Source organism: Gopherus evgoodei, chromosome 9, assembly GCF_007399415.2.
Source record: "Gopherus evgoodei ecotype Sinaloan lineage chromosome 9, rGopEvg1_v1.p, whole genome shotgun sequence".
NCBI classification, from domain to species: domain Eukaryota; kingdom Metazoa; phylum Chordata; order Testudines; family Testudinidae; genus Gopherus; species Gopherus evgoodei.
In genome coordinates, this window is record NC_044330.1 from 27,669,057 (window position 1) to 27,690,279 (window position 21,223).

At 39.9% G+C, this 21,223-nt stretch overlaps 1 protein-coding gene across 1 annotated transcript in view; it reads right to left on the reverse strand.

Moving 5' to 3' along the window:
* Positions 1-4,048: 4,048 nt before the first annotated feature.
* The window catches only part of LOC115658006 (arylacetamide deacetylase-like), a 34,147-nt gene continuing 16,972 nt past the window's right edge, over positions 4,049-21,223 (reverse strand). Inside the window, exons 2-5 of the mRNA XM_030576457.1 lie at positions 13,553-13,775; positions 11,323-11,392; positions 6,597-6,768; positions 4,049-5,329 (exon numbers count right to left, since the gene is read on the reverse strand). Of these exons, the coding sequence (XP_030432317.1) occupies positions 4,721-5,329; positions 6,597-6,768; positions 11,323-11,392; positions 13,553-13,775 (1,074 nt within the window). The 3' untranslated portion in view covers positions 4,049-4,720. The remainder of the gene's footprint in view (positions 5,330-6,596; positions 6,769-11,322; positions 11,393-13,552; positions 13,776-21,223) is intronic.

Below are 21,223 nucleotides of genomic sequence, written 5' to 3' on the forward strand. Positions count from 1 at the left end.
ATAGGACTGAGTGGACTTGTAGGCTCTAAAGTTTTATGTTGTTTTGTTTTTGAGTGCAGTTATGTAAAAAAAGAAATCTACATTGTAAGTTGCGCTTTCACAATAAAGAGATTGCACTAAGATGCTTGTATGAGGTGAACTGAAAAATACCTTTTCTTTTGTCATTTTTACAGGGCAAATATTTATGATAAAAATTATATAAAGTGAACACTACATATGTTGTATTCTATGTTGTAACTGAAGTCAATATAATTGAAAATGTAGAAGAACATCCAAAATATTTAATAAATTTCAATTGGTATTCTATTGTTTAACAGTTAGATTAAAACCGTGATTAATCATGATTCATTTTTTTAGTCACGATTCATTTTTTTTAGTTAATTGCATGAGTTAACTGCGATCGACAGTCCTAATATATACACACGTACTTATAGTCTTTCCCTTACCTTGTAGCTACAACAAAACAAACAAACAAACCATACTAATGGGAGAGAGCCAAACCAGGCCATCTGCAAGACACACTATTGTTCATAAAAGGGATCACTACACCTCCTACAGCAAGGGGTTACTTACAATTAAAGGGGACAAATAAAGTGTCTTAATATGCAAAATATTTTCTATTTATAGGGCAGGGAACATAATAGCTGCCTTGCTTAGCAGGTAAACTGCCAGGTTCACAATTCTCTCTTCAGCATGGTCCAAATAAACAGAGCTAGTTTTCTTTTGCAATGGTGGGTTCTCTTTTAGCAGGGTCTAAAAACAGTATCGTTCTGAGCCTCTTTTTTGGTAGGTAAAATAAGCATAAAAAGCACCCTTCTGAGCAGGGTGGAATAAAAAAATCCAGATCTTCCTTTACAGAAGGATGGGGGAGATGAAAGGAGAGATGAGTGACAACCCAAGAGACTTATACTTTTGGCTACAGAGCACAAGAGTCCTACATCCTCTCTCCTCAGGGCTGAATGAACTTCAGCACCTGAGTGAACAAGCCTACATACCCACAACCTCGTCCCTCTTTACAGATTCAGTACAAAGCTATACCAAGGCCCTTTTTCCCAGGAAGGAGCAGAGCAGGATCTCCTTTCATGCCCTCTTACCCACTTCCCCTTCTCCCAGACAACATCCTCACTGCCCTACCACCTCTCTCAGGCCCTCTGGCCACAATTCTGATCTAACCACCTACTGAAGCCATACCTCAATCACTCTGCCCTTACCACTTCCCTATGCTCCTCCCTCACTCCTCTATCCCTCCTCCCCTACCCCATGTTACCAACCCATTGCCCAACTATACAACGCTTCCTGCTACCTTCCATGCACTTTTAGCAGCTAAGAAAAGCCGCACAAACCCATTTACATTGTAGTTAGATTATGCAACTCCTAACCAAACATAGTATGTCAATTAAAAAACCCACTAAAAACTATGGAAGTCACCTTCTAAGGTTAACTATACAATCCTGACCAATTCAGTGACACAAATCCATAGATTAGAAATGTCAGTAAGGCCAACCCTCTGCCTAATTCCAGTCTTTCCCTCTTTGTTGCTTTCACACTGAAGGCCTAACACTAGATACCTTTGCACAGTGAAGGGACAAATGAGTTCTAATAGCAATGCCTTGAATTAGTATTGTGTTGGGAAGTTTGTTTTTTCTCTCCAAATCCAACAAAATATTTAAGGCTTAAAATTAACTAATGTGTGTTTTCCAGTGAAGCCACATTCTATATTTTTCAGACTCTCAAGAATCAAAAAGCAAAGACAATGCAGTCTTTTTCTATCTAGGTCAGAGTTGATCACATGTGTGCAAAACCAGCTGTGCTTCAAGACATTAGCAACTTCTAAGTCAGTATGTACCCAAATCTCAGTCCCTGCGGGAGAACAACCACTCTTCTGTTTGTTATTTGATTTCTTCTAACAGACTGAATGAGGAGTGGCCTTTTCTAAACATTTTCAATCAGAATAATGTCATTTTATCAGCAGTGCCTTGGCACTTGTGTGGGTGAAAATAATTAAAAATAGTAAGTAACAATGCCATAAAATTCAGTGTCTGACTGCTGATCTCCATGTTTGTGGTTAGTTGTGCACCTCCTCCCTTTTTCCTGAGATAATATCCATAAAAATCTATATCTATAGCCTCACTCTGAAACCAGCTTTTTCTCTTGCTGAAACTAGAGGAAAGGCCAATTTCTGTTGTATACTATTTTGAGCAAGGATAATAGAATGGGGATAAAATATGACCTATTCAGAGCACGCCTTGACAATATTCTACCCCAAAACCAAAGTATAGGCAACTCCACTACACATGATTATATCACAAATAAAGGTCAGCCTGAAGATGCAGGTGAGCGTTAGCAAGATAATTCCTTGGAAAAACACCCAAACTTAACAGAATAATTTCCAATGATAGAGAGCAAGAGAGAATTCTTCAGTTCCATCCAGCCTTCTACTGTTGGAGAAGAGGAATCCTGCTTCTTGTGCTTGCAGCTATGTCTGGTTGTCAACATCGTACAAAGCTTTGTAAGGAACATTTTTCCAAATATATGGAGGGTTCCAGCTCTGAACCTATATAATTCATATGTAATTCCAGGCTCCCAGCACTTATTTTGTTGATAAAAAGAAATCTTTTCAACTCCTTTCCTTTCAGAAGAGGCAAGAGTCCTCAAGAGTCATGGTGGTTAAGAGGTGCTGAACAACCACAACTTCACTGAAATCAATGCTGGAGGTCGGTCATCAAATAGGATCTGGCCCAAACTGGTTATATTGATTATTTTTATATACGCAAAGTGAGCTTCTTTATCATCTCCTGTAAATGCAAAGTTTGAAAGACGTAGAGTACATTGTGGTAGAATCAAAGCCAAGTTTAATTTTGATAACAATAATGATGAAAAATTAAGGAAAAAATATGATAATCATTGCACACACATTCTGTTTTTATACATAGCTGTAAAAAATGTTGACTTCTTGAAGACTGTGTGTTTTTCTTAGGGAGAAAATACAGCATGGTACTAGCACATCAAAAATCAATAAATATTCAAATAGATGCCACGTGTACAAACAAACAACAAACAAAAACTCAGGGCTGTGACTTTTCATGATTCCAAAACCTTTAGGACACATTTTTAATGTACAAAACATTTACATTTTTGTTAAAGCATATTCATGAATATAGACTGAGATTTGTGTCTTGTTTGAGTCTATATCATGTCTAAGCCTAGATTTTAAAATGTGTTGTATGCAAGTGTTATACTAATGGAATAAATACAACTAACTTAAAATCATAAGGCTTACCATATGAGTAGTAAGACAAACAAGCCATAAAATGGTGTTATTGCAAGATTGTAATCTTCAGAGTTTTGTTTTGATGTTACAGTATCCAATGCTGTTAAATTACACTTTGTTTTTGCAGTAAACAAAAAAGTTAACGAATGTGGTTAGACAAAGTCTAATAATGGCACCAAAACCTAATTATATATTTATAACAGCTGTCATATTCACAGCCATTCAAATTCAGTTATGTTTTCAACTGCTTCCTTGCATTCTGCCAAGAAGAGAAACATACCCATACAAGTGCCAGCCACAAAGGCTTCTCAGGCTTACCCAAAATTGTGTCCTTACCTCCAGGGCCGACGAGACAGGGAGGAAGCTGGTACAAATTACCGGGGCCCAGCGGTATGGAAGGGGGCCTCGGGCCCAGCTTCCCCAGCCCTTTTTAGCCAGTCGGCCCTTACTGGGGGGCCCCAAAAATTTTTTCACAGGGGCCCAAACCCACTCTCAGTGGCCCTGCTTACCTCAGCCATGGAATTTGGTCCCTGACCTTCCCTTAGGATGACCAGACATCCTGATAAAATTGGGACCATCCCGATATTTAGATGTTTGTCCCACATCCTGACTGATCTTTGGTCAGGACACGATATTTCATTCCGCAGGCAGCACTCACCCTTTGTATTTATTTATTTATTGCAGCTCTGCTGGCAGCACTTGGCTTTTTCACTCTGCTTTTTTTTTTCCCCCCTCGCTGCTCTGCTAGCGGATCTCCCCGCTCCCCCCCCATGTGTTCTGATATTTTCTCCCTCTCATCTGGTCACCCTACCTACCCTTCATCTCCACCCTCCCTTGTACTCCAGACTCCTTTCTCACTGATGACTATGGGAACTGACCACCACTGATGATATTAAATGGGCTACCTCAAACATTCTATTGTTAAGTGATCCCACTGATATCCATTCAAGGGTGGGGGGAAGGACACTAAGATGGATCAGCACACATACAGGCTTATGAGGCATGGATTGTAATAGAGAAGTCCTGAAAGACAAAGACACTTTGGGAAGTACGATGTGCTGTGATAGGTCAGCGGCAAAACCCACAGAATAGAAAGAGGAAGGGAGTGGGCAGAGTGGGTAGGGGTAGTGAGGTGTAAAAGGATCTGCTGCAGGGGAATTTGTATTCTTGTGTAAAGAAATTCAAGGCTAGTAACTGATGGTAATAAGGGCGATTGTACTTGGGTTTTGTATCCCAGTGATGAAAGAGCACTTAGATTAGAGACAGTCTAAGTTACCTGCCAGAGTAGGCAAGAAGCCAACCTGAACCCAAACATTGTAGAGAAATGTATAGTTTCAGTATGGCATTTCACATCCACAATTTTCAGCAGGGATCCTTTTCTCTCCAAATACAGTGTTTCACTCAGATCCAGTGAATAAGACCCAAATGCATTAAATATCTCTTTTCACTTTATAAGTTTATATTTAACCACTCAATATATTTATTTGCTACCCTATGTCCTAGAGCTAAATCAGTTGGACTTGTAATAAACATTAGAACCCCATGAATTGCATCCTCAATGTGGTCATGTATTACTTCAATTCCTACTTCCCTAAGTCGTGAGACATACATGATTCCATCATCCCTCAAGACATCATGTTGACATGTGAGGACATATGTCACAGGTAAGCCAAGTAACTTGGTATCTTCAACCAAGAGTGGTGCTGCTCTTGGATCCAGAAATCCTGGATATTTTTTTCCAAGCATGGAACTTCCATAAATGGGGCTGGCATAAACATGATCCTTTTTAAACTTTTCAGGCAGTAAATTGCTCCAGTTTACAAATCTAAACAAATGGCTTGATTCTGCAGGGACATGTTTATTGGAAGCCATAGCTTCTTGAAGAGAGACGTCAGTAGTAAAGTATTCACTCCAGAATCTGACCATCAATGACTTGGGCAGAATTGGCTTGTTCTCATTATCTTTATAGGAGGGCAAATCCAGATCAAGGGTCTGAAGAGCAGGATAAAGTAAAGCTTGGATCTTAAGTTTAACTTTAACTTCAAGGTCATCTAGCAGCTGTAAAAATTAAAATGTTTACACAGTCAATTAAAGGTTTCAGTTCCCTGACAATGACTGAAGATCCTACAAGAAATGGAGTGTGTTTATTTTACAGTATAAGCAAAATAAAACAGATTAATAAAAAATATAAATTCATAGGAAGGTCACCCAAGACTGCATTGTTGTACAAAAGCTCTGAGCATATCTTGAATGATACTAACTGTTTTCCCATGTAAAGTGCTAATTAAAGAAATAGTTCCATATTATTTCTTGTGCTGAATGAAAATAATACATCTGAAAATATTCTTCTTTAAAGGGCATTAATTAGAAGTCACTGGTGCATTTCTAACTAGTAAAAAATGCTATTTTGTAATATCCATGATTTATGAAGCACAGACTTTTGAGACTTCATTAATTATTTTGCACCACATAAGCTTTATCCACTCTGTCTTAGTAAATCTGAGGAGAGATTTAGGGCTCTAATAATTGAGCTTTCATGCATCCTTAATATGTGGAGAACAAAATGAGAATATATGAAATGAATTCAACACCATGGTTGCTTAAATGTCATCCTAGCCTTCTCCTGGCTGTACTGACCACCATGAACTTGGAACATTTCCAAAGCAGCAACTTCACAAAATACAAATAATTTCTTCTAGGGCTGTAACATCTTCACTTCAGTACAGAATACCTTAACTGAACACAACAACCCGTTTATAAGGCTGTACTACACTGAACAGTTGCTAACATTTAAGCACCTTTTGCAGTCGCACTTTAATCAAAATGGACCAAATTCTGCAATTATTTTTTAAAAGGCCCCATACACAGGGTTTCACCTGAGTAATGGCTGCATGATTTGACACTAATTATTATAGTCTTAAGTAGAGCTTTTTTCTGCAGGAGTATCCAGATTTGGAAAGTGCCTCTCCTCCATGCATGTTGTGACATCAGATGCGGTATTTATCAATAACTGCTACAATGTTATTAAGTGGCAGCATTAGTAAGAGCAACTAAAGTAAACAGTGCCGAGGCAGTTTGTTCAATCTGAGATACAAAAATCACATTCACCAACCTGAGAACTGATGTTTGTTATCTGCCCACTTATGTCTGATTCAGCTCTCACTGACACCAGCATAAATAGAGATAAATCTACCTCAGCTATTTTTCTTCTTTAATGAACTGAGATATTTAAGATATTTAAATTTAAAAGATATTTTGCTAAATCTCCCTGGTAAGAAAAATGAGTAGAACAAATCTCTAGACCTGTAAAATATAAACAACATACCTGCTGTGCCACTGCTGCAGCTAAGTTACCTCCTGCACTATCTCCTGAAATACAGATCCGATTTGGGTCCACCCCATATTGCACAAGAACACTGTTTTGTAGGAAGAACTTCACTACAGTGTACACATCTTCAAACTGAACTGGAAAATGATACATTGGGGCTAATCTGTACCTTTGGAGAAGAAAAACAAATGTGTTAGTTGGAGTTGCCTGGCAAAACAAACACATTTTAAAGATGCTAACTTTCATGAAAATTCACACATTATTCCAGTAGCAAAATTTTACCATTTCCACTCCCCCTCCCCCTGCAACCTAACAGTAAAAGGGTTGAAATGTGTTTCTTGGGGTCATTTGTCAATTTTCATCAGAGTTAGTTGAAATGGCAATATTTTGCCAGCGGGCCTTTTCTCTCCTTCCATTCCACTGAAGATATAAACAAATCATGGGCCTGGTAGTTATTGCCCTAACATATTCAAAATTAGCAGTGAACTTCCATTGTTCTGCAATTACCCGCTGACTACAATACATACACTGATTTGTTTCACATCTATCATGCTCTCTCTGTTCCAGGGGTTGTGATAAAAAGTCCTATTAAATGTAACTGCTTTGGTGTTATTGTGATTAAAGAAATCCCCCCCCCCACATATTTTGAGAACAGCTGAATGCTATGTAAATGTATTCATTCCATTGTCACTGTTCTACAGATCTGTGTAATGAAAATAATTGCATACCAGCATATATCACTGGTTACAATAATTGTGCTGCTAGAGAAAATATGGAGAAAAATCCCATCACCTCTGGGTGGTTACTGATTTAAAGAAAGTTCATGAATGATGAAGCCACTATTGGTAGCTGAAGCACAACTCTGTCCCAAGTAGACAACTAGCCAAATGCATAAAATACTATGAAACACTCTACTCGTCCATCACTGAAGACCCCAGGACAGGCTAGGTCCTGAACAGGGTGCATTATATTCAAGTAGTTGGGTGGGGAGATTGTATTTATTTCCAGACTGGGGCCCAGAGGGCAAAAAATAAATCAGTAAAAAAATTATTTCAGTCACTAAAGTTAACAAATGGGGCTCTGAACATACACACAGGGAACAGATTTGTGGAGTAAGAAGGCACCATTTTCCATAGTCACTGTTTAAAGTGTTTTACATTTTTAAAGTTTTAGAAACTGAGGGGGGGTGGGGGGAGCACAGAGATGAATTATGCCTGTGCCATGGTGAGTCCTTGAGACAACTTATTGATAGGATGGCTCAGAAAAGCCCTGGTGGAATGGGCTGTGTGCTGAGTCTTAGTCCAGATCTAAAAAGAGGCAGTCAGCACAAACAATTTTGTGAGTGCCTGCAGCATATGTGCAGTGGAAACAGTAACGTAATCGCCTCAAGCTGCCAGGCTTTGGCCCTTGGGGTGACAGATCACTGGCGGATACATTTCTTCCTATTGCTTCCTCTAATCCTGCTCATCTGCATGCAGAAGTGTGCAAAAAGCAAAGAGCCTCCTTGCATCCTTTCCCTGAAGTGCATCCAGGAACACAGGGTAAAATGTTGTCCTATCGGAGCAGTACTGTTGCTCGTACTACTCCTGCTCTCTTTCAAATTTAATGTCCCAGCCCTTCATTTCTTAACTAGCATATTTTAAAATAAAAATAGGATATTTGCAGAGGAAAACTTAATCACTTGGTTGATGAACAGCCATATCACCATGGCTGACAGTTAGGGTTGGTGCCTGGGAAACCTTGATTCGCAGTATAAGGCAATTAACATGAGTTCTAACAATCTAATGGAGTGCCTGTTAATTTAATGTTAGTTTTACAAGACAATGTAATTACTACAGTGGAGTCTCGGGTGCCAAGCCAATTTCCTATTGCAAAGAGGCAGTTACGGAAACAATGGCAATCCTAGAAGTAGTCTTCAATTGATTACATTACTGTGTTCTTAATACCAACTACTGCAGTTTTTTCTATAATTAGGCCACCCATGGACATCAGTGGTTTGCTCTGCATTGCAAATGACTCTTTGATAGTGACATTTGAATGGTAAACTGAAAATAAAATCTATGTTTGACATTTAATAATGAACTTCCTATGGGCAATCCTTTTAAAAAAGATACACAGGCCTTGGGTTCTGTGGATGCATTTGTATTGTATAGCTACACAACTATCTTGAGTAATTACACATGACAGCCTAAGTCCAAAGCAGATTGTGAAGGGTTACAAATGGATCCCACAAAACTGGGTGACTGGGAAACAAAATGGCAGATGAAATTAAATGTTGATAAATGCAAAGTAAGGCACTTTGGAAAATATAATCCCCACTATACATATAATATGATGGAGTCTGAATTAGCTGTTACCACTCAGGAAAGATCTTGGAATCATTGTGGAAAATCTCTGAAAACATCTGTTCAATGTGCAGAGACAGTTAAAAAAGTGAACAGAATGTTTGGAACCATTAGGACAGGGATCGATAATAAGACAGAAAATATCATAAGGCTATTATACAAAGCCATGATACATCCACACATTGACTACTGAATGCAGTTCTGGTAACTCCAGCTCAACAAAGATATATTAGAATTGGAAAGAGTACAGAGAAGGGCAACGAAAATGATTAGGGGTATGGAACAGCTTCCATATGAGGAGAGTTAAAAGGCTGCGACTTTTCAGCTTGGACAAAGAGGACTAAGGAGGGATATGACTGAGGTTTATAAAGTCATGAATGGTGTGGAGAAAGTGAAAGTGTTATTTACCCCTTCACCTCACACAAGAACCAGGAGTCACTCAATGAAATTAACAGGCACCAGGTTTAAAACAAAAGGAAGTACTGCTTCACACAACTGACAGTCAACCTGTGGAACTCATTGCCAGGGGATGTTGTGATGGCCAAAAGTATAATTGGGTTCAAAAAATAATTAGATGAGTTCATGGAGGATAGGTCCATCAATGGCTATCAGCCAAAATGGTCAGGGATGGAAACTCAAGCTCTGGGTGTCCCTAAGCTTCTGACTGTCAGATGCTGGGACTGGACAACAGTGATCACGTGATAATGCTGTTCTGTTTGTTCCCTCTGAAGCGTCTGGCACTGGCCACTGTCTGAAGATAGTATAATGAGCTAGATGGATTATTGAACTGATCTGGTATGTCCATTCTTATGCTTTACTTACAGCATTAAATATAATGGATGTGCACTGCCAGAGAGCAGGGCTAGGGTACTGCTGGGGTCAGAGCTATTACAGAAGCACAGATAGCACTGGCCACTTGCAGATTTCCAGAGATTCACATGAATTCATGGAGGTTTAATCAAGTTTGGGGTGGCCACTGAAGTCTTTTCTTGGGGAGAGAAATGCCACGTTCCACTCCCTTACACCAGTCTGGCCAGCATGGTGGGGAGACTCAGTAAAGAGAACATGGAAACTTCCTTCCTCTGCAATCCTTCCCGTGGACTTTTCTGCAGGAAGGAGTGATCTGGTGTAGGCTTTTCTACTATGCCCAACACCCTAGTAATGGAGTGCCTGTGATAAATCTCTTGCTTCAAGGATGTACAATTCAACTATTAAAATCTATTCCTGGTGTGAATTTGATTAAAGTGAAGAGTTGTAATTTTCTAAATAAAATCAAACTTTATATTTCAAAGTTACAAAAATGTAAAAGCTGAGATACAGCAAAAGGAGAAACAGAGCAGCTTCAAATGCCTTTTGAAAGGTGCAAAAAATGGCTTCCAAACTGTGGCTGATTTTTCCCCATATTGTATATTCCTGTTGCACACGGACCCATTCTTTTTAATAGACAAAGACACAACTAAATAAAAACACAGGTGCCCAGTTTTCAACCAGAACGTCCAGTTGAAAAGAGAATCTGACAGTATCCGGTCAGTTTCACTGATCAGACACCCAAAGTCCAGCTACTGTGGGAGAGGGAAGTGGGGAGGCACTGGGTCATCATCTGTGCCAGCCCCTACTCAGCCAGGGCAGCTCTCAGCCCCGGCTCCGCAGGGGAGTCTCTCCTGACTCAGGCGGGGAGGGAAGGGTATGTGTAGGAGGGAAAAAGCAGCGAGCGACGAGGGGGAAGGGGAAAAAGGAGTGGATGGGGGTGGGATCTGAGGTAGAAGAGGCAGGTCTGGGTCAGTTCCAGCACTCCTGCTTGAGTGACCAGTTTTTAAATATTGCCAGATGGCAACCCTACCTCCTGCCAGCACATACCACTAGAATTTAATTTCATTTTGTAATGGCATTATAAAGGTGTGGATTCCATGCAAGTCTTTCCAGCTATTTGAATGAGCTGCTTTGGATCAGGCCCTCTGGAAGGAGAAGGGAAAGCAGTCAGGAAGGATGCTGCTCTTTTCCTCCCTAACCCATTCCATGGAAAGGGATCTGTGGGTCTTGGCTCTTGTCTGTTCACTTTTCTGCAGGGAAGTATGGGGCCCACTGTAAGTGAAAAATATGACATAAAGAGGAGTGATAACAATTAGAAAATGCCTATAACGATGGACTGGGCACATCTGGAGAAGTAGGTGGAGCAGAAGGTTAGCTACCCACCCCCTTCACAAAAGAATACCCAGCACCACCACCAGGACAGTGTTCACTATTAAAATCTTTGAAGTTTTTGTTTGCAAGTAATTATTGTTCACCACATAAAACATGTACCCCAACACAAATATATAGCAAACAAAGGATCACTTATCCCAACCCCTAGTTCAGTCTAGAAACAGAATCGCTCTTACTCGACTGATACGACAACAGCATTTAGCTTGTTTGCAGTCCATCTTGACAGGAGATCATAGGGTTCCATGGCTGAAATGAAATAAGTCACTTAAAGCATATTTGATTGCACTTATAAACAAATACGTAAACAGCTCCACATTTCTCTTGGCAGAAGTCCTCTGGTCCCTTTCCAAAATCTCCACAGTTCAGTGCCTTCACAGCAATGCAATTCAATTGTTGTACATTGTACATACAACTTAATCGAGAAGCACAAAGTAAACAAATGATTCAACTGGTGCTTGAATACTATCCAAGAAGACATCCATGAAAGAACAGTGCATTATTTAAACTCATGAAAGCTTGGATTTTATGAGAGACAAAAAAGGAATGAAAATTACACCGAGGAGGAGAAAATTTTTCTCTCAGTTACATGTGTGCAACCATGCTGAAATTAAAGGGGTTGTGTGTGTGTGAGAGGAGAGAAATTTGTCTCAGTCTCTGGCAGACTAGCAACCACCTTCCCTAGTATATAGGGAGCAATGCAATGTGAATTATTTAGTGATCATTAGGAATTTAAGCCATAGATGCTTTTGTTTGGCTGCTCATCCTAAAATGGTAATTTATAATCATTTATTACAGTCATTAAAGTACATTAAGAAGAAGGAGAGAATGTTTGCAATGAGGGAAACCATGACTGGGTGTGAGTGTGAGGGACAAGAGAAATCATTCCAGTTAAATAATACTAGCAAAAGCATAGCACAAAAAATCAAAACATTTTAAAATGCCTTGTTGGAAGTAATGTGGAAGAAGACTAAGCAAAAACAAGCAGGGAGATAGTCTCTAATAGCAAACTGAAACAAAAGAGATTTACTTTTCCTTCTTCCAGGAGAATGCACAGCATCAGAAATGCCGACCTTATAGGAAAAGCTTTCCCTAAATGGAAGAGACCCTTTTAAATTACACATGTGGTTTGGATTTATTTATACAACATAGCACCACAGGGGAACCATGTCATATATGGAGAAATATAAGTAATGCAGTGGTACCTGAAGAAGCAAGTTCAGTTACAAAAGACAGACAGAAAGACAAAGACAGAAAGACAGAAAAGAAAAAAGAAGTTGTAACACATTTTCCCTGCCAGTGAAAACACAAGACAGACAGGGCTCTTGCTCTAATTTCTGAAAATGATCTCCTAATTCAGGCTTTTCCTACAGGCACAGTGCTAAAATCATCCTCAGTGGTGAAAGAAATGTTACATATAAGTTAATGCATAACTCTGCCTTCTCAAGAGGAAAAGGGGACCCTCCACTATATACACTACACATTGACTTGTTAGGAATGCTTCCGACTTCTGGCATTCTGAATACGTACCTTCTAAAAGAAAATATAGAGTAACCATAAGAAAGGCCTAACAACCTCTGCATTGCACCAATTGATTTCCTCCCATTTTCTCTCTATGGTCATTCTTAAAAGGCATGGGGAATCTAAGGATCTGGGCCAATCAAAATACACTTTAGGTGGCAAAAGATACCAGGCTGCCCTCTAGGTTGTCAGAGAGAGACTGGTGGTTGCCTTCCCTCTCCTCCTGTGGAGGCAGCAGACTCATGTGGAGAAGCATCTGGTAGCCAGAGCTCCTCTCTACCTCCCATTCATTGACCCTTGGGTTGTCTCTGCGCTTTCCCTTGTGAGACGCTGATGACTCCAGGACACTTTTCTCCCCTGCACTCAGCCCATTCTCATAAATACCCAACCATCACTCACACTTAACCGAAGAGAAACTCTGTCCCTTCCTTGTGATGGACACTTCTCCCTCCCCATGAGGCTCCACCATGAGCACTGGCCTATCTGTGGGTCAGCCTTTCACATGGATTTCCTCTTCTGGAAGGCACCTGACTTCCCCATTTAGATGCTCTTCTTTCTTATGAAGGGCATGGCCATTCCCATTCTTGCTCCTTTCTCCTGTTTTTGTTAGTGTAACAAATCCGTGTGCTGCAGATAACATTTACGTGATCACATACACAGTAACGTCAAACTAGAACCTTTATTCTTCTCCTCAAAAGACACTGACCTGTGTCACCTGAGCTACAACAGAGCTTTCACAACTGTGATTAGTAGCAGGTCCCTTACTGTTTTTGTGGGCCAGTGACTAGAAAGCAATATTGTATACAAAAAAACTAACACCTTACCACAGTAGGTGAGACCTTGTGTACAAGACTACAGTTTGTGAAAAGAAGAGGCCCTTGTATTTACCTGAGCCTCCTACACACCAGCCTCCACCATGAATGTAAATCACTGCCCTTTTCAGCCCACTGGATTGCTTCCTGGGCATGTACAAACGGGCTGGAACATTGTTAAATTTTGTGTCAGTGACGGTCACATTTTCATCTGATATTGGTGCAGTGTACTCAATACTTGTGATCATCATCAGAACTTCCATGTAGTGCATCAAACCCAGCCATTCAGCAAACTCAGCCTAAGGTCAAAGGAAATGAAAACAAAGTAAGTTTTAACATCAGTATAACATCAATTATAGACTGAATCCTACCTGTACAGTACATACTATGTACAATAAGGGCCGTCCTTTGCTTTATTAAGTCAATAGGAGTTTTGCCATTAATACTCTCCTACTGAACTCATTCTGTAAACTAGTGGTTGCCAACTTTTCTGAGCAACTGTATCAGTTTGCCATACTAGGAGCCAAGGTGTACCATCCACTGCCCACTATTTCCCCCATCTCTTTTGTGCGTTCTCATCTGTAATGGAACTTAGGCTCTTCCAAAACCCAGCCTCATAACTGAATGGAAGGTGGACAGAGGGAGAACTCCAGCACCCAGCGCACAAAGATATTACCATTAAGATAGAGAGCAGGAGCTGGACTTGGTGTGGCTGGAATGCTGATGTGATCCCGGCAGCCTGGTCTGCAGGAACAGCCTGTTAGGCGCTGTTGCAGCCCCGAAACAAAGCAACAACTTGAGTTGACCTAGGAACTGGACTGATGTCTGGTATTCATTTGTGCCCTATTGAGTCCCCCAGGATCAGATACCTACTCCCAAAACATGAAAGGACAAGTACTGTTAGGCACCGGCTGGAAATCACTGTCCTAAGAATTAGATAATTAAAACAAAACAAAGAAACAAAAAACAACGCACATACACCTACCAAAGCCGCCTCTCTATTTTGAAATATTGATTTTAATGGTTTGTCTTTTCATGATGTCTTGTAATAGCTAAAATGATGTACAATAAACTGAACCCAGATCTTTCATCTGAATCTTAATTAGTGTGGGACATTCTACACCATCAGTTATTAAGGCGAACTCTTTACTGATTTCATTGTAGTTCAGCGTAAAAACTGATGGTTCTGCATATTTATTTTATTTTGTCTACATGTATTATGTGTTTTATAACTTCATTTCTGCAGAAATACACAGAAACAAACACAAAAATACCACATGAATCAATCAATACAAAGACAAACAAATTACAAGTGAGATAGGCCTTATATGACAACAGGATAAGAGGGAAGATGTGGCCAATGGAAGTCTTTGACCCTTTCTGAGGTAGCAGCAGGAAATTAATAGGGAGACTTTTGGTGGCTCTCCTTTCCACACCAAAAAGGAATTTCAAATTAATAGGAATTTCAAATGAAGCCACATCTTCTCTGACAGGAGAAGAAATTCCCTTAGGGTTGGAGAGACAATGAGGATAGTTCACTCTATCTCTTCATCAAAAATATTCCTTCCTTATTAATACATACAGTATTCTGCAGCAGTAGTCATAAGGGAGCTGCTGCCTTTGGATCTTACCTGTGTGGGAACACTACATGCTTTGTAGATTCATATTAGGGGAAGGGGAACTCTACCACTGTTATTAGGCATACCAATGAACAAAAACAGAAGATCCAGTAGATAACCTTTCACTACTAGCATTCCACAGTGCCTGAAACATATCAGCCCACATTCTTTCTCCCTCCAAACATCCTGTAAATAGATTTTAACAAGCTCTTGGAAGTTTATCTGCTAGGACAGTTTCAAACCCCAGGAGTGTTTAAAATGAAATTCCCCACTATAAATCTCTCTGACATACTTAACTGCCCAGAACCAGCACTGTCTGTTTTATTACATACAAACACAAAAACTTTAGAGACAATGGCACAGCAAAAGAGTAACTTAACAATACAAACCAAACAGAACTGGCATTGGACATAAAAATATCCAGAGCTTCCAGATATCTCAGAGCAGGCAACATACAGTATGCTATTATGGTCTTGGTTTTTTGGGGGGAGAGGGTTGGGTTTTTGTTGTTGTTGTTTTAATGGTACAACTGACAATGGCCAGCAACTGACTTCATCCTCTGCTGATTATATGGGTCTAGAAACCATTTCCACCTTGCTTAAAGTCAAAGTGCTAATTAATGGAATCTGGGCCACGGGGGCCCTCTGGAGTAATGGAAGTACTAACTGCTCTTGCTACAGGGGGCTGCCCATGAGGTTCCATCACAGGAGCAAGTAGATGACCAGGATATATTGCAGTGCTAAACTAGTTGATCACAATAGTCTTAAAATCTATGAAGCTTTTTGGTTAATTAGTTAACAACAAATCAGTAACTGTCAGATGTTTGAAATAGTCTCTGTTCCCAACAACTGGAGGAAATTAAGAATGAAGAACTTCATGATGGTGAAGATGCCTCTGGTTTGGTGGGTACCAACATGTGCCCAATGGGAGGGCATACTGTTTGTGACTGGAAAAAGCAGGGAGGCAGGATGCTTCAGTGCTTAGGGCACTACCCTAGGACTCAGGAGTCCCAAGTTTCACTTCTTGCTTCACCAGTCTTCTTGTGATGCTTAGCATCTCTGTGCCTAAGTTCCCAGTGTGTGAAAAGAGGAATAAAGAAGTTCCCTACCTCCCCAGGGTATCGTGACAATAAATACATTAGACTGTGAGGAGTTCAGATATTACAGTATTGAGAGACATGTAATTATACTCCCCTTGTTACCAGACACCACTGAAGCTCCTCTGTATAGATATCAGAGGGGTAGCAGTGTTAGTCTGGATCTGTAAAAGCAGCAAAGAATCCTGTGGCACCTTACAGACTAACAGACGGATTCACGCACAAAAGCTCACGCTCCAATACGTCTGTTAGTCTATAAGGTGCCACAGGACTCTTTGCTGCTCTGTATAGATGTTCTCCTACACAGGTGGAGGTAGGGAGAGTGGCAACATGCTAGAAGAGACACTTGGGGTCTTGTAGGAATGTCTTAAAATTCTGCCATCAGTTCAAGGGAAAGTTGGGCTAATTTCACTGCTTCTGCTGTAGTTCATCCCCTCTCTGGGGGTTCCCACAAAATGTCCGTACCACAATCAGTGTGGCATAGAGAGGTGCTGAGGAGCAGTCTGCCTTCACAGTGTACTTCCTGTGAGTCAGGGTGGCTTTCCAGTTGGAACACATCTACTGAGAATTTACAGAGCTATTCCTCATGGTCATGGAAACGCAGATCTGATGGACTAAAGTTTACTCCTAACTAGGAAAACAAGGATTTCATTGTATGAAAAATTGGGAGGTTTCTTTTGTTTTTGTTTTGGTGCAGAACAAAACTTCTATGTGAGACATGTACATTCAAGCCCTTGCTCCAAATGAGGCAGAACAGGGACTTGACTCTGTCTCTTCCACATTTCATGTGAACACTCTTACTACTGGGTTATTGGGTATCTAAGGGTCACTCGCTCCCCTTCCTGTTTTGATCAGAAATTACATCCTGGATCTGAGCAACCTTCCCATTTTTTTCCTTGCCAAAAGCTTTCCATTTCCACAAAAAGTTTTGGTTTTCACAAATTGGCATTTGTCAATAAAATGTTTTATCTGAAAACACATGCCCTTGCTGTTCTTTAGATGTTATATCGAATCTTCTGAAAGAGGCGATTGAATCCAGCTATGAAATGCAAATTTAGGTCACAGCATTCTTGCTGCTAATTCGAAGAGTTAAAGTATGTGTATAGTAATATTTCTAGAACATTTGAAAAGTCTTTAGAAGTTGATTTTAGGAATATATATATTGTTAGTACTGCAAAGAATTATATGATTCTTTACAGTTTCCCTATGTAACTCCTGTAAGGTAACCGACAACATATTTCAGTTTCTCATAGTGTTCTGCTCACACCAATATTAAGCATAACTACTTTTAAAAACCTGCCTTTTAGAACTCTAAATAGCCCAGTTCAGCATGTAGGCTTATCTACTTTTATATTCATTTATAACTTCAGTTGCATGCTAGCCAGCCGATCTTAGGCAAGCACTAAAATAGCAGAGCAATGATATATACATAACAAACAACATTGATATTTTATGAAATACCTTTACTTAGCTTATTGAAGTTGTTCTGGGGAGGCAAAAACTGGTTTCCATATCAGAGGGTCAATGTATTTGAATACGGCAGAATGGCCTTATTACAGTGGAAGGCATATTATAAATGAATCCACTGGTCTGCACATGGAGAAATCAAATAATCTCATTAGCTTTTAGAGTTTTGCAGGGCCTTTTATTCAGTACCTGTGACCATTAGCTGTTCCAAGCAGTACTTTTGGAAAAACATTAACATTTTCCAAATAATCCCTGATTATTTCAGAGATTGTTATCATTTAGGGGCAGTTGTCTGTGTGACGATTTAATATTTGGTACTCAAAATCAAAATAGCAGAATAATTAGGAACCCAGGAATTGCCATATTGGATCAGATTCAAGGTCTATCTAGTCCAATATCCTGTTTCTGACCATAGCCAGCACGCAGATGTTTCAGAAGAAGTTGCAAGAAAACCTCACATTAGGTAGAGGTGGGATAATGAGAGATCACATTGTGGTCCTCTTAATCCCTTACCATTAGAAAAGGACAAACACTGAAGCATAAAGTTTTCTACCTCTTCCAAAATTTAGGCTACCATTTACTACTATAACACTGGATATGCTTGTTATTGGTATACACATCCAACCTTTCTCTGAATAGTGCTAAGGTTTTGCCCTCAGTGACATCTGCTGGCAATGAGTTCTACGGTCTAATTTCATGTAGTGTGAAAAGATTGGTTCTGAACCCTTTAGCTTCCTTGAATTTCACCTTATTTTAATGTTGTGAGAGAGGGAGAACCAAAGCTACCAATACATCTTCTCAAGACCATTAGAGACTTTTATTATGTCCGTTCTTGTTTATTTCATTTCTAAGTTAAACAATCCCAATCTTTCCCATTTCTGTTCATAGGAGAGTTTTTCCCATGCCCATAATCAGTTTTGTTACCCTTTTCTGAATCCCCTCTATTCTGCAAACTCCTTTTTGAGATGGGTGACCAGTACTGCATGCCATATTCTGGATGAAGCCACACTGTGATGCATAGATTTACTTTTCTAGAACTGTTTACTTATGTAAATATTGGGTAAAAACTCTGGCATAACTCCATTGACCCCTACTGAATGTCACCCACTGTCTCCTTTGAAATCATATACAGAGATTTGGGCCAACTTTTTTCTTCTTCTTTTTGTTTTGCAGAGTGCTAAGAACTGTCATTATTGCTATCAGTATATAGGCTGCCTGCAAAAACTGATGCACCTCTGTGGATTATAATTCTTTGCTCCTGAGGGAAAGCTATGTTACCTTCCACTTCTCCTTTCCATCTGCAGCAACAGTCTTCCACAGCTCTAGTTACACTCACATTGTGCATGGAGCTGACGGTAAAAGCAAAAGGGAAAAGGAAAGGAGTTTGGGTCAAATTCTGTTGCAACCAACTGATCTTTTTTAAAGCTTTGAATAATGCAGCTACTCTTTCCTGTTTTGTTTGCCTGAACTGAGCATTAAAAACAATTTTCATCTGTACATAATCCAAATAATGAAGAGATTATACGCCAGGACATGTATATCATGAGGCTGTCTCGTGACAGCCAAGTTCTCTGTTTCAGCATCCTACTTCTGCCTCACCAGTCATGTGTTACACACATGAATTTTTCTCCCCAGTCCTGCAGAGAACCACTGCCTGAAATCTACTGTGGTGCTGATTCAATGTTGCCTACAGTATAAATTCTCTCTTTGCCTGAGTCTGCCAACCACAGGGCATGAATAATAAGATCTGAAACATCTCTAATATAACATTAGTGCCCCTGTGTGCCCTTTCCCCATTATTTTTTACTTTTCCAATTTTGTCTGGAATAATGAATGCACCAACTACTTAGTATTCTATTCCATTCCTCAGAAGGGTAAGATTATTTACTTTCCATTTTTATAAGCCAATTCAGTAGATTTTGATAGAAATACCTAGACACCGGGGTTATTCCTTATTCTGCTGAAAAGTGCCAGCAGAACTGCCATCCCAGATGGACAGAGGGATTGAAATTTACCCAGCTCATCTAAATCCTGGGAATGATAAGAGTGTAACAGAGCTGGTGTAACAGTTGGGGAAAGGCCATGGTCATGATGTTTCCCTTTCTCTGCCATACGACATGAATATAAATGTAAACATTCGGAATTTTCTGTAGTAGCTCAGTTATGTCACACGTCTTTTGAAAAAACAAACAGGTTTCTCCAGCTGAAGTGGTTAGTGGTAAGCACAGGTTATTTCACATTCTTTGCTCACCACCAGTCTAACATCTCAGTTCAGAAGCCAGGGCTTTCACAAATAATAATTGTCAAAGTATTTATGTCAGTCATAGCAGTAGCATTCCTATTTACTCTTCATTGTGTTTGAAACACACATGCTACAGCTAATCTCTCCAAAATCAAACATTCAGGTAAAGTCGATGTGAAGTTTCCTCAGTGCTGTTTCTGAATGCGTCAGTGTAAACAGAGAGGATATAAGCTTAAAAAGGAATCTGCCTTGTGTTTTCTCTGGCTTGTTTCTTCTTCCACTTGCTTTTCCTCCCTATCCCCTTTCCAGTGGAACTCTGGGTTTTAAAAATATTGAAACCTAGTTCTCATGTTGCTTTAAAATGTTTAGCAAGAACATGATGAGGCTATGATACATGAGCAATGGAATAACAGAGCAATGCCACAGTGGCTGGCAAGTAAATCAAGGATTCAGCTTCTGAAATTAAAATCAGACTCTTAGAATTAGACACTATTTAACTGTTATTATACAAGGCTTATCACAAGTGATTCTGGGGGGCTGAGGGAGAGACATTGGGACAGATTCTGATGTCTCTTATGTGGAGTGATTATTATGCTGTCTCCATATCATGTGCCAGCTCCCTGAAATTGTAGCACATTTTGGCAATGAGTTATTGGTATTTTCTTTTAGCTGAAGGACCAAATATAATTTGGACCATAAAGTGAGTATTATTCATGATTTGTGGGCATTACAGTGTCATTCTAATTGCCACTGAGACAGATAGCAATAACTTTGTTGTAATCATGGTCTGGCACATGCCAGTAGCAGAATTTGCAGTTTATTGTGAAAGTTTAATATATGATCTGGAAAGCAGAGCTCATGCTAAGAATTATATATTGGTTCCCTTCCTCCATCTCATTTTCATTGACCCAGGGGTGGTAGCCATGGAGCTGTGTGAACAGAAATGCAGTTTGCAGGTACTTTTCCTTATTCTCTTTCACTTTGTTCTCTCCTTCCCCTTATTGGATTTATATTTTAATAACTGACTATCCTTTTGTATAAGGTAGCACCTCTCTATCTTATCATTTAGTCTATGTAATCTGGATCAGATTTCCCATATTATGAGAAACACCCATAAAAAAGGGCTGGAGAAGAGAAGAAACTCCAAGAGTTTCCTACTGCAAATGTTACTTGCATCATCATCATCTTAGGTGGGTAGGTGGGCTACAATTTTGGAGACCATGAACCCTCCTGGCCCTCTGCATCTCCTGAAAAAGGAACTGCCTCCCATGCGCTGTTCCACAGGAATGCTAGTGCTTCATTGACCTTGGCCCCAAGGGAAGT